Source organism: Bacillus rossius, chromosome 12, assembly GCF_032445375.1.
Source record: "Bacillus rossius redtenbacheri isolate Brsri chromosome 12, Brsri_v3, whole genome shotgun sequence".
NCBI classification, from domain to species: Eukaryota; Metazoa; Arthropoda; class Insecta; order Phasmatodea; family Bacillidae; genus Bacillus; species Bacillus rossius.
The window spans coordinates 9,767,019-9,781,328 of NC_086339.1; the positions used below are offsets into that span (position 1 = coordinate 9,767,019).

At 45.0% G+C, this 14,310-nt stretch overlaps 1 protein-coding gene across 4 annotated transcripts in view; it reads right to left on the minus strand.

The window, feature by feature from the left end:
- Positions 1-14,310, minus strand: part of LOC134537501 (aryl hydrocarbon receptor) — a 280,224-nt gene that overhangs the window by 26,441 nt on the left and 239,473 nt on the right. For all 4 annotated transcript variants that reach the window (XM_063378000.1, XM_063377999.1, XM_063377998.1 and 1 more), the window contains one exon: positions 1,410-1,619. In XM_063378000.1, coding sequence (XP_063234070.1) covers positions 1,410-1,619 — 210 coding nt within the window. The remainder of the gene's footprint in view (positions 1-1,409; positions 1,620-14,310) is intronic.

The following is a 14,310-nucleotide window of genomic DNA, read 5'->3' on the forward strand; positions in this document are numbered from 1 at the left end:
TTTCACAAGATTCTGTTTAATATAACTATATTTATGAAGTTGAACAAGATCATAATAATTAAGATGGACCGTACAAAACTAACTAAAAATTCGAAGGAGTTGCTCAAAATTCACTGAATTAAGTTGTAGTATTTGCTCAGAATAAGTTTTAAGGCAGGCACTCCAGGAAGCCCGAGGTGTTGTTCAGTGTTCTGAGGAAGGAACAACATTTACTTAGACGTTGCACGAGTTGCTCAGAACTCACTGGATTACAGGCCCACTTACCAGGATACCCGAAGTGTTGTCTAGTATTCAGTGGAAAGTACAAGACTTACCTTGAAGTTACACGAGTTGCTCAGCACTCAGTGAAAGACAGGCCCACTCACCAGGAAGCCCAAAGTGTTGTCCAGCAGGCAGCAGAAAGTAAAAGACTTACCAAGACGTTTTATGAGTCACTCAGTGAAAGACAGGCCCACTCACCAGGAAGCCCGAGGTGTTGTCCAGTGTTCAGAGAAAGGAACAACATTTACCTTGAGGTTTTATGAGTTGCTTAGTGAAAAGCCCACTCACCAGGAAGCCCGAGGTGTTGTCCAGTATTCAATGGAGACTTACCAAGAGTTTGCTCAGAACTCACACAGTGAAAGGCCCACTCACCAGGAAGCCCGAGGTGTTGTCCAGCAGGCAGCGGAAAGTACAAGACTTACCAAAAAGTTGTATGAGTCACTCGATGGAAGACAGTCCCACTCACCAGGAAGCCCGAGGTGTTGTCCAGTGTTCAGAGAAAGGAACAACATTTACCTTGAGGTTTTATGAGTTGCTTAGTGAAAGGCCCACTCACCAGGAAGCCCGAGGTGTTGTCCAGTATTCAACGGAGACTCACCAAGAGTTTGCTCAGAACTCACTCGGTGAAAGACAGGCCCACTCACCAGGAAGCCCGAGGTGTTGTCCAGTGTTCAACGGAGACTCACCGAGAGTTTGCTGAGAACTCACACAGTGAAAGGCCCACTCACCAGGAAGCCCGAGGTGTTGTCCAGCAGGCAGTGGAGACACACCAAGAGTTTGCTCAGAAGTCACTGAGTGAAAGGCCCACTCACCAGGAAGCCCGAGGTGTTGTCCAGCAGGCAGCGGAGACTTACCAAGAGTTTGCTCAGAAGTCACTGAGTGAAAGGCCCAATCACCAGGAAGCCCGAGGTGTTGTCCAGCAGGCAGCGGAGACTCACCAAGAGTTTGCTCAGAAGTCACTGAGTGAAAGGCCCACTCACCAGGAAGCCCGAGGTGTTGTCCAGCAGGCAGCGGAGACTCACCAAGAGTTTGCTCAGAAGTCACTGAGTGAAAGGCCCACTCACCAGGAAGCCCGAGGTGTTGTCCAGCAGGCAGCGGAGACTCACCAAGAGTTTGCTCAGAAGTCACTGAGTGAAAGGCCCACTCACCAGGAAGCCCGAGGTGTTGTCCAGCAGGCAGCGGAAGCGCACGGTGAAGCTGCGCTCCAGCAGGTGGGTGTTGTCGGCCTGCAGCACGTCCTGCAGGCTCATGTTGGCCGACTCGGGCGGCAGGAACGAGTTCCACATGAGCTGCCTCTGCAGCTCCTCGCGGTCCTCCGAGTGCACCAGCTCGTACACCGACTGGTGCACGATGTCCGACTGCAACAGCGTCGCGCGCGCCGCGCTCACTGCCTGCACCACGGGCAGTGCTACCATGGGCGTCGCAAGGATATATTTTTTTGGGAGGGACTTCAATTGATTTAGTGTTGAGGAATATCCATCCCCTGAAAAAAAGATTTGGGGTTTGAAGGTGCAAAAAGGTGGTTTTTAGGCATTTTTCTTTCCTATATATTCTAATTATAGTTGGTTGCAATATATTTTATTTTTTATAAAAATATTTTCAGAGAACAAATTTGTAAAAAAACAGTTAATATATTTGTATTCGGTATCGGACCTGATTTTTATTTTACACAAAGATCGAATTAAAAAGTGCTCACATTACCACGATTGGACTAAATGCACCATGCGCAACATATGGGTTATATCACAGAAATCATATTTTTAATATAACTACGAAACTAAATATATTATTGGAGGGGACGAAATTGAAGACTTTTATTATTGGGGGGGACGTGTCCCCCCCGTCCCCCCCCCCCCCCAGTTGCGACGCCCATGAGTGCTACACTGATGATTAGAGACATGCAAAATTCGCGGATTCATTTCGCGATAGGCTAGCATCAAAACAACTATACCTTCGTACCGCTTCTGCGATTGGCCCACATTTTGTACGGGGAACCGTGAGCCGATGGGAAACACTAAACCAAGAAAGTACCGAATTACGGACAGCCTAGTTGAGACGTCTCACGCGTCAGTAGCCAATGAACAGGTGTCATTTCCGCGAGTATTTAAAGGACTGTGGAATCTATCCTAGAGGTCAATGAATCCGCGAATTTTCCAGGTCTCTACTGATGATGTATCTGCTGGTCCTTGCCTTCTGCCCACGTGGCCGTCATCGGCCACATTTTCCAACGTAAGTGTCAAATCCAGTTTTGTAAAAAATGTCATATTACAACTGTAATGCAGTGGAGTCTGGGAAAAGCTTCAAACTGTGGATTGTGGATGGGGTCAACGACCCTCCCCTCTGCCATCTTGGATTTATGTGAACTCTAAACTTCAGACTCCATATTTGTACCTAAATGTCTCAAAATTCCTCAAATAATACAATTTATTTTTGACAAAACATTTTTCCTTTCGTTTCCCCGAGGATTGACCTAGGCCCCTTTCTGATTTTTTGAGGGGAAAGGGGGAAATTTACATAAAACAAGCAATTTTCCTTCGAAAAAGGTAAATTTATGCAGTTTTGAGGAATTTGGAGTCTTGTGGATAAAAAAAATAATTTTAAAGGTCAAAGGTCACTGAAAATCAAGATGGCAGCCAGTTATTGAATCCCATCCATAATCCACAGTCTGAAGCCTGTTTCAGACTCCCATATTTTACACTACTCTTGTTCATTTGTTTACAAATGTTACTACAATAAAACCACTTTTTCATATAATCATCAAATGTAAAGCCTAGATATGTATCAGGCACAAAGTATTTATTCTAATTTGTGTTCGTTTTAATGTGTGACTTGGGCATGGTTTTTCCCTAATTACTGGAAATTATTTTCTTGTACATAAAATAATTCTATTGTGTATTTTTTATGCTACTCCAAAGTTCTGAAAAAATTATATTCATGCTTCACAATTTTCAGAAACTCTTAACATTCTTGTTCAACAAAATTGACTTGATTTTAAATATTCGACTCATGTAACTGAAGGATGCAGGCAACCCCATATTTTTATAATAGAGTGATATATTTAAAAAAATAAAAGTTGGTTATTTCCTAGAGCAGGCGCTCTTCTGAAAAAAAAATCATAAATAGTATTTTTAGTTCACACCTTGTTCTGAAAAGTGCAGCTGAGTAATTTAAATGTCACTAACATAACCCAAAATTCCACACACTTCTAATGGATTTGCTAGTAACTGATTAAAAAAATTTCCCTCCAACTTTTGTGAATTTTTGGTTAGTGCCATCCTACCACAGATGGCAGCACCGTAGTTACACGTTTCCGTTCCAGTGTGACTTCCGTTCCATTCTCGAAATCACTCCCGCGAAATTCGGTACGCCGAGTGATGGACGGCTGCCAGGTGTAAGGGCGTTGTCTTCACTGCAGTTCTAGCGAGAGACGGCAGCTGCGGCTCTGTACTGGTTGCGGTTCTGCGGCCCCAGAGACACACGCGGTTTGATCAATACCTCGGCCAACCCCCCTCCCCCTTCCTTTTCCTTGCCCCGCTGATCCTCCTCCCGTGCGCCTGGTTGACCGGGCTTTCAGCCGGCAGGAAACGTTGCGTGCGACGCTAATGAACATTCCGGAAGTTTTCTGATTCATCCTGCATTTTACGCGGTGCCTCTCTCTCTCTCTTCCCCCCATGTCCGCCCTCTCCCGGCGAGGGACGTAATAACTAGGGGATGTCCCATAAATATGTTTAAGCAGCCGGCGCGCATTAGCGGCCCGAAGCCGCCAAGGCTGCCAACATTGCCGTACGCTCGCGTCCCCGGGAAAACTGCACCCCCGCCTCGGACAGTCGCCTCCACTTCAACTGGACACTCTTGCAGAACCCGCTCAGGTACCAGATAACCGCGTCCCTTTTTCAGATGGGGAGTCCATCATTGAGGTAGCTTAATCAGGGAATTTTCCCAGTCCCTACCGATTACAACGAAAAATAACTGTTAGCGCGGACATACTTTATTGCGGTTCAACGAGCGCTTAGATTTTTTTCGCGAAAAATACATGCTTCTAGCTATCGTCCAATGAGAACTTAATAATATTAATGTTGGTATGCATTGTTGCCTCTCTCGAAATAACGCCAAGTTTGCAGGTAGTATCTACAAATAGCCAAGCGTGTGCACCAATCACACTGGGCAAGGTTATTAAACCCGCCAAACAATCAGTAGGGGCAGGCATTTTTCGCGAAAAGATGTGAACACTTATTAGACTGCAACAAAGTATACCCGCACCTGTGGTTTCTTCCTTGTGATTGGCGGCCGTCTAGCGAGAGAAGTCGTTGCCTTATTTGACCGGGGCCACTCAGGACGCGTTTACTTCCGCGATGAATTATTGTGATTGGTGTTGTTACAATCGATGTGTACCTGGGCGAAACTCTCCCAATCACGAAACACAGACGATGCTATAGTGTTTTAACTTTCATCTAGTCTCAAAATCTTTTCGCGAAAAATGCCTGCCCCTAACAATCAGTAGGGAATGGGGAAAAATAATCCCTGTTCCAATGACATCCCGTCGGGAAATTGAACCTGGCTGCTTCTCCCCACCGCGGATCCTGAAACCCAACTAATTTCCAAGTTTGAAAACATCAGACTCTGCCGCGAGATCCCACGTCATACACATCAGGAGCGTGCAGAATGAGCGTTAGCGTTTATGAATTGCGATCATTGCATCGCGTGTCATCTGACACGCCTCGGAGGACTAGGTATGAGCTAGGCCCACTTTCAGACGAGGCTAGTTTGGTTTGATTCAAACCACCAAGTTTTGCCTGGTTGACTCTCAACTAGTTGACTGCTGTGAAAACTCTTTTTTGGGGGTGGTTTCACACGAGGCTAACTCGTGATGGAATCAACTTCTCTTCCCGACGGGATATCAGCACGATCCAGGTGAATTTATTAGTTAAAAAAATTACTCAAATATATTTCTAATGATTTGGACGAAATGTTCTTACCCGATTGCATCTTGTTTGGCAGGCTCCGTGCTGATACAATCGGCATAGCATTTTCGTGTCACTTCCTTCCGAGCTTCACTCCTTATGATTTTATCGCTGTGTTCCTCACGCCTCACATCTCATACCGCGGGACTTTTAGGACTGCTCCACGTTGAAAACGACAGGTGGATCACCCCTCGGTGAACTGAACTGAGTAGTGTCTTGAGTGTCTTCTATCTTTATCCGTCGTATTGCCCTCGGCAGCACGTGGGTTCGAGTCCCTCCCGCGATCCAGCCGAAGAAACAAATTTCAACAACACCTTTGGAAGTAACCCAGTAATCATCCTTTTTCACGCACATCCGTACGTAAACTCGTATTCCACGACAAAGAGCGGGCGGCAATCCGCGGCCTGGGACTCTTCAAGAGCCCTTGGTTCGATGCTCGGCTCTGGCACACGGACCACAAGCCCGCAGTAGCTGTGATGACAATACACTGTGTCACAGTGTTGCTTGATCAAGCAGTATCTTGTGTCGAGTCTACTGGTGGGGATGAGAGCAAGAGCGGCACATGTGCCTATTGGCCGCCGGCCAGCGCGGGCCAAAAGATAGGGACTGGAAAAATTCGCGTTTTCGATGACCTTCAGGATAGACTACACAGTCCTCAGTATACTCGGGAAAATAACGCCTGTTCATTAGCTGCTGACTTGTGAGTCGTCTTAACTAGTTTACTTGTGATACGATACTTCTTTAATTGAGTGTTTCCCATCGGCCCAGAGTCGTCCGGATGAACAGTGAACCAATAACAAAAGCAGCTTAAAGGTATATGTATTTTAATTCTAGCGTATCGCGAAATGAATCCGTGAATTTTTTCCGGTCTCTACCAATTGACTGCGTGTGAAGGGCTTCGGGCGGTTCCCAGTCACTCACTAAGTCACTGCACTCTTCGACACCCGTCCGCCCAACCAGCGGAGTCAACTAGTCACCTCGTCTGAAAGGGGTCCAACAAGGCTTCGCTAGAGACGCGTTTAAATCACGCTTAACCAGGATTAATCGCGTGGAAGCAACAGCAGCCAAAGGACAAGCGACACCGGTAGAGACCGGAAAAATTCGCGGGTTCAATGACCTCCAGGATAGACTCCAATATCCTCTACACACTCGGGCAAATGCCAACTGTTCATTGGCTACTGACTTGTGAGTCGTCTCGACTGGGTGACCTGTGATTCGACACTTCTATGAGTGAGGGTCTGTAATTGGCCCTCAGTCCTCCAGATTAACAGTGAACCAATGACAGAAGCAGCACTAAGGTATAATTATTTGAATTTTAGCATAACACGAAATGAACCCGCGAATTTTTCAGGTCTCTAGACACCGGTCTGATAACGAACAAAGTCACTAATTATAGACTGGCTCCAAAAAAAAATTACGCGAATTTGTCATGTCTCTAGTCGTTATGATACGTAGCCTGCAGGTGGCACGTATTTTTTTTTCTCACGAAAAAAAAAAGCCGTGGCATCATCTGTGTCTCGTGATTGGTTGAGTTTATATTGGGAACATGTTCTACTGTCGGAACCTGAATAACTGCCATCCAGTGCGGAAGTAAACGCGTCCTGATTGTCTTCTCTTGCAGACGGCCGCCAATCAGAAGGAAGAAACCGCAGTCTAATGAAATGTCTGATTTTTTTTTTTTTCGTGAAAAATGCTAGTCCCTAACTATACATATAATATATATTTGACTAAGATAGCTAGTGTACCTACATATAAAAGGCAGAATAAATAATTAAAATTATATTAAAAAATGTGTCAGGGACTTCAAAACGTTTTCTAGTCAATTAAATGCACTCGGTACACATAATTATTTAGGGTACTTTTAGAAAAGATTACTTTGGAAACCAGTTTCCACGAAATATTTTGTAATACTACTATAAAATCATCGTAATATGTGCAACAACACATTGCTATAATTATTTTTTAAATACCTTTCTTGATAACGATAGGGACTTACGAATATTTGTTGTCGCGCTTTAGAAAATTGGCGCATAATTTTAAATTTTAATTGACGTTTCGTACAAGCATACAATTTTCAAGCCATGGAATAGGTAATCGAATATTCAAAGATTTTACATTATTTTGCTTCCCTATGCTTAGTTAATGTTCCCAGTTAATACTGGAAAGTCATTTAGGGAACAATTGACAAATAACTTGAACAATTGGAGGTTAAATCATAATAAAGTATAAATGCCGGGCAAGAATCCTAACACAGTACCTATTACTGTAAACTTTTTTTTATGTGGTACAGTTGCTGTCATGTAAATGTACACACGTACAAATAAATGATTATTAGAGGCATGCAGATTTCGCGAAAAGATTTCAAGATTAGATGAAAGTTAAAACACTATAGCATCGTCTGTGTTTCGTGATTGGGTGAGTTTCTCCCAGGTAAATATCGATTGTTACAACACCAATCACAGTGATTCATCGCGGAATAAAACGCGTCCTGAGTGGCCCCCGGTCAAATAAGGCAACGACTTCTCTCGCTAGAGGGCCGCCAATCACAAGGAAGAAACCGTAGGTGCGGGTATACTTTGTTGCAGTCTAATAAATGTTCAGATCTTTTCGCGAAAAAAGCCTGCGCCTAATGATTATATTTGAGTTCCGCTGAAATGAAATGACAGTGTACCAGTTTGCAGAGCTGGGTGTGTATTGTTGTTAGTTGGTTTTCCTTCGCTGCAGGCTCCGCCTTGCTGGTCTTGTCAGCTCGGCCAGAGTTGGGCTACTGCCGCGCGCACGCGATATTTATTATTCACGCGGCGCGCGACGCTAACGTGACTGGTGGACCGCTCAGCGCCCATCATGGCCACCCCTCACCCCTCCCCCAGGCGGACATGGCGTCTGCTCTGCGCGCCAGGAGATCCGGAAGGGGACGCACCACAACGCCGAAATGCCAAATTGACTACAACGCCGACAGCTAGAAAACTGCTGTGTACCACAACGCCGAAATACATGTTGCTTAGAGGAGGAGGGGGGGAGCCACAGGAGCAAAATGAAAAACAACTGAATGAATTTGTGTGCTAACCTTACCTAACCTAACCTTTGTGGCAGTCCTGCAATGACATTTTTAGGCGTTAATGTATTTCGGCGTTGTGGTAATTCGGCGTTGTGGTACACAGCAGTTTTCTAGCTGTCGGCGTTGTAGTCAATTTGGCATTCGACGTTATTGTACGTTCGGCGTTGTAGTATTTCGGCGTTGTGGTAACGACCCGATCCGGAACAGCAACCGATTTTCAGAACTGGGAATTGCGGTACTAAGTCTTCAGCGGAACCGAGAATTCCCAGTACTTTCGGTAGAAGGTAGTTTTTTTTTTTAATTTTTTAATGGTGCAGCAGTCGGTGATTGAAATAGTTTCGAACGATTAAAAAAAGTTTTAGTGACAAAAAAGTAAAAAAAAAAGGATAAACATTTACATTTATATTTACGACAGAACAACAAATTAAAGGGAGGTATCGAGTCAAAATATTAAAAATTTTCCCTTGAATAAAAGTTGCGGAGGGAAAAAATTAAAACTCAACATGCACTGCACACGTAAGACGCTATATTCGAAGTGCAACCCTATACAGCAGAGCGCGATCAGTTGGCATGGTGCGTACAGTCGGAGCACACGGACACAACCACTGTCCGCGAGGCTGGCTCGGGGATTGGCTGTTCCGCTCGGCTGACGTCAGCTGCCGCCCGCCGGCACTTCCGGTCCGTGGCGACAGTTGCCGGCCGCCAAACCCCTCCCCTCGCCCCTCGCCTTGCCGCCGAGGCCAGACTGGTTCTCCGCACGGTGTTGACACTGTCACAAGCTTGCCAACAGTCCAAAAAAACGTCATGAATGTGGCTTGAAAGTCAGTTACTCGTTTTTTTTTCGTAGGAAGCTAATTACGAATCTGAAGTCAAAGTTTGAAATAAAAACAAAATGGCGGATTCAACACGAACCACTTTTGATGGAAAAAGTACAAAATAAATACATGTATTATATAATACGATAAAACATCCAATCGGTTGATTAGAAGTCATGCATCGTCTTCCGAAGAATAATTACTAGATTCGCAATCCGTTGATTCAACTTTGAAATCGATGTAGTTTACTGCACTTGCTGGTATACGCGCTGCAACTAACAGTAAAACTGCTTCTGGGAGCAACGATTTCAGTTTTTCCGAGGTAACTTGCAGGTGATGATTCCATTTTTTTTTTAATTTAAAATATAACGTGCCCTTATTTTGAACAAAGTTATTATTATTATTTTTTCATTCCGATACTATTTCCCTTTCGTCTCCTAATATTTGTTTACTCCACAAAGAAATTTTTCGGGAGATTTAAATTTTTTCTTGGTCAGATATTTTTTTGTGGATTTTCGCCCTTTCGGTTAGCGGGCGTAGATTGTCGGCCTTAACTTTGCGTTTGGTGGACAAGGGAACACAACTGCTCATCGGCCCTCAGAGACGTAACTAAAGGACGCCGCTAAACCGGTACAGTAATTATCACTATAGATATTTACTTGAATATCGTAGTGTTAGAACACCAAAAAATGTTGGAAGGCAGATGACTGAATTATTTGTACTGAAAGATACACCTACATGTGTATAGTCAAATAAAAAAAAACTGGTATTTTTTTTTGCGTACTACCCAACTTGCGATATATTAAAAATGAAACGAATGCAAAAACATTTGGAATAATGGAATTAATATGTGGTGGCGATATGAGGTGTTGTCGGGGAAGGTTTAGTTTGGTTGGTTTGGGAAAAGAAGAGGGATGGAAAAAAAGGGGGTAGAAAAAGGGGGGAGGGGTCACCAAAATGAATTCTTGCCCCGGGTGGAAACTCGTCTAGTTACGACCCTATCGGCCCTCAGCAAGCACACACTCGGATTGGTTGAGCAGTTTTCAGATGGCGCGGTTTGTTCGGAAGCTGTGCACACCGGGCAGCGGCCAGGCGCGAACAGGCTAGTGTAAGATGTGCGCGCCATTAGGGAACAGCCAGTGTAAGACGTGCGCGCCATTAGGGAACAGCCAGTGTAAGACATGCGCGCCATTAGGGAACAGCTAGTGTAAGACGTGCGCGCCATTAGGGAACAGCCAGTGTAAGACGTGCGCGCCATTAGGGAACAGCCAGTGTAAGACGTGCGCGCCATTAGGGAATAGCCAGTGTAAGACGTGCGCGCCATTAGGGAACAGCTAGTGTAAGACGTGCGCGCCATTAGGGAACAGCCAGTGTAAGACGTGCGCGCCATTAGGGAACAGCTAGTGTAAGACGTGCGCGCCATTAGGGAACAGCCAGTGTAAGACGTGCGCGCCATTAGGGAACAGCCAGTGTAAGACGTGCGCGCCATTAGGGAACAGCCAGTGTAAGACGTGCGCGCCATTAGGGAACAGCTAGTGTAAGACGTGCGCGCCATTAGGGAACAGCCAGTGTAAGACGTGCGCGCCATTAGGGAACAGCCAGTGTAAGACGTGCGCGCCATTAGGGAACAGCCAGTGTAAGACGTGCGCGCCATTAGGGAACAGCCAGTGTAAGACGTGCGCGCCATTAGGGAACAGCCAGTGTAAGACGTGCGCGCCATTAGGGAACAGCCAGTGTAAGACGTGCGCGCCATTAGGGAACAGCCAGTGTAAGACGTGCGCGCCATTAGGGAACAGCCAGTGTAAGACGTGCGCGCCATTAGGGAACAGCCAGTGTAAGACGTGCGCGCCATTAGGGAACAGCCAGTGTAAGACGTGCGCGCCATTAGGGAACAGCTAGTGTAAGACGTGCGCGCCATTAGGGAACAGCCAGTGTAAGACGTGCGCGCCATTAGGGAACAGCCAGTGTAAGACGTGCGCGCCATTAGGGAACAGCCAGTGTAAGACGTGCGCGCCATTAGGGAACAGCCAGTGTAGGACGTGGCGCGCCGCCCGCAGCGCTCCAATCAGGGTAATCGAGCAGCCTGCACAAGCGCGGACACGCCGCGTGTTTCATTACAACTGCAATCCATTACGAGACCGGCGTTGACCAGGGCCAGGGAGGGGGTGTGGGTGAGTGTTTCCGACCTCGCCGCGGTGTCCCCCGGGGGGGAGGCGACTCGCGTGCGCGCGCACCCTGGGCCAGGGGTCGCGAGGGGGCGGGCCGACCAGCCCATAGAGTCCGTGTAGGTGTAGAGTGCAATCTTAGGATTCTGCCTGCCGTTTCAGCATATATAGTTATACGCACTTCTTCAGGCGCGTTACGAAGAAAAATGAGGAGAAAGGATTGTTTCGTTGCGCGCCCATCATGCAACGAAATTTTCACAGGGTTAAAAAAAATCTACGTAGAAATAAAAAAACTATATATGTGCTTTTAATGTTTATACTTTCGTGATTGATTTTGAATTCTGGTACATAAAAAAAAATTGTGTTTATAAACTTTTGCAAGTGTATTTTCTTATATAAGTGAGGTTAATTTCCTGTATGTATAATTTATTTACATAATAAATTATTACATTATTATTTAATAAATTATTAAAATAATAAATTAGAATAAACTTTCAGCAAATGTATTGAGTTTTCAGCGTCTGGAATTCCCTCTCCCTCATGACGCTGCTGTGAGGCGGCTGGACTAACCGCGTCAAGAATTATAGCAAGATTTGCGAATAATGGGGACAGAATGCGCCGCACTATTAGTCCACCCGCCTCACAGCGGCGTCGTGAGGGAGAGGGAAGATGGAGGCGCTGGCCCTGTATCTCTATTCACTGGCGGCTAACTTCTTCCAAGAAGGCATTGAGAAGCTTGTCACGATATGACAAATTCTTCGATCGTTTTGGCGATTATGTAGAAAAATAATAAACACCCTGCTGAACTTTTGGTGATAAAATTATTAAGTTATGTAAATTTGTATTTTTATAACCCATCGGAGCTCATGTAGCTATTCGCAGCAGTGTGGCCTAGCTGAGTAGCACATGGGTCAAATTGATAAGCGAGATCTGCATCTTTATGCATAGGAATTGTCAAATGGAGTCAAAAATTGCCACATATTGTTTTACATGACATGAAATCATACAAATGCATAACGAACAAAATATTGAGTCTGTTGTTAAATTATGTGAAAACTATATACATCATATTTGGATCATATTGCAAAGATGTTATTATCGTTTTTACCCTGTGAAAATTCAAATTAAGTTTAAAAATGAATATCATCAATCACTGTTCTGGATGAACATCGAAAAATGATGTGCATAAAATTTTCATTTAAATTTTTTTGTTCAGCTATTTTGAATTATACCTATCCAAACTAGCACAGCGCTAACAAGGAAAAACCTGTTTAGGAATGACATAGAGTAGGCTAAATCTCCTTTACACTGCACAGTAAGAAATAATAGATGATATGTATTATAGCAATAGGGTGGAGCTGGGTGCAGGAGGCAAGTCGCCACCAGTACACATGGCAGAGGTGTGCACATAACTACTACTAGAGAGACAACTATATAACTCAAGCATCTCCGAACCATGAGGCCTTATTGTTCGGGGTGCTGGGTGCAGGATGCAAGTCGCCGCCAGTACAATGCCAGGGGTGTCGCTAGCAGTACGTGGAGCTGGGCACAGGAGGCAGGTCGCCGTCAGTACATCCCGTAGGGGTGTGACTCGCGACAGATGTTTGTGGCGGGGGAGTATTGGTTTCAGCGCGCAAACCGGCTGCAGGAAGTGACGTGTGATTATCTGCGCCGCATCGCTGATCAGCTATCTCCCGTGGAGTGGCAACAACTGTGGTATGACGGCCGGGGTGAATGAGTGGGTGGGGGAGCCCCACATATAAACACAGGGGGCTGTTTATACACCGCTGTCAAACACGCCTCCATTCGCTCGTTACAGACGCGAAAGGCTGGCGCCAGTAGGACGGATGCTTTATCTCAGCAGAACTGCTTTGTGCAATAATTAGGCCTAACCATTAATAAAAAAAATGTAAATCCGAAATGATATGCTGTTGGAGTACAGGGTTTATTATATATATATATATATATATATATATATATATATATTTTGTTTAACCTATGCTATTTATGTTACGCACAAAGGCTAGCGGAACACAAATATAAAATAATCTGTTTAAAATTTTTAACTATTGTTTGCTAAACGTAAACTCAAATTTATAAATAGAAAAAAAAAGTAGCAATGTAAAACTCTACAAAAAATTCTTTGTGCTGACAATATCAGCGAAGGTAGGTACTTGTAATGTTTGCAAATGATACTACAACCTAGAATCCGAATCATAACAAGGGCATGGGTGTATTTAGGTTTATTAGTCTGCAAGTCAACAGGTTGAACCTTACTGTACGAAGTAGGCACGCTGGAATACGTAACAGAACAAAAACGTGCAGACTACATATTCGGGTCAAGGCTGTTTAATGTGAATACGTACGTACGTACTTGGGCAAAACGCACCCGCTCATTGACCACTGACTCGTGACACCTATTAACTCGGTTGCTTGTGATTGAAAACTTTTTTTTTTCAGTTTTTTTTTTTTCATTGGCTCAAGAGTAGCCTAATCCCTGAAGCAGAAAGAAGGTGAACAAGTTTGGATTCTAGTTTATCGCAAAATGAATCCCGCGAATTTTTCCGGTCTCTACCGATAAGGAGAATTAAATGAACTACATAATTGAAACATTTTAGTTTTAAGGGCAATGCTGGATTCTTCATGATATAGCCTTTCTGTAAAAACGTATACGACTTAAGATCACTGCCTCATGTTTACACTCCTTCATGTCCATCTTATACCCCAATTCACGTTTCGGACACGCCACGGCAACTGCGACCAAAGCTATCCAGAGCGTGTCGTTATAAACTGCGGTCCAACGAAGAAAGAAGCAACAACGGAGTCGCACTCGTGCTCGAACCACAGCCTGTCGCCTTGTAATAAAGTCTCTTCCAAGTACACATGTAATGTTCGACGTGCGTGTGTAAATGGTAGATACTGAAGCGGCGAGTGCATTGTTGCGTGGTCGCTCCGTGACCGGACCATAAATCGCGCGCATGCGCAGCGGGCGGCGCGGCCCCGCAGCGAGCGTTATGCGCCCAATTGAGGAAAAGGGAGGAGGGGGGCTC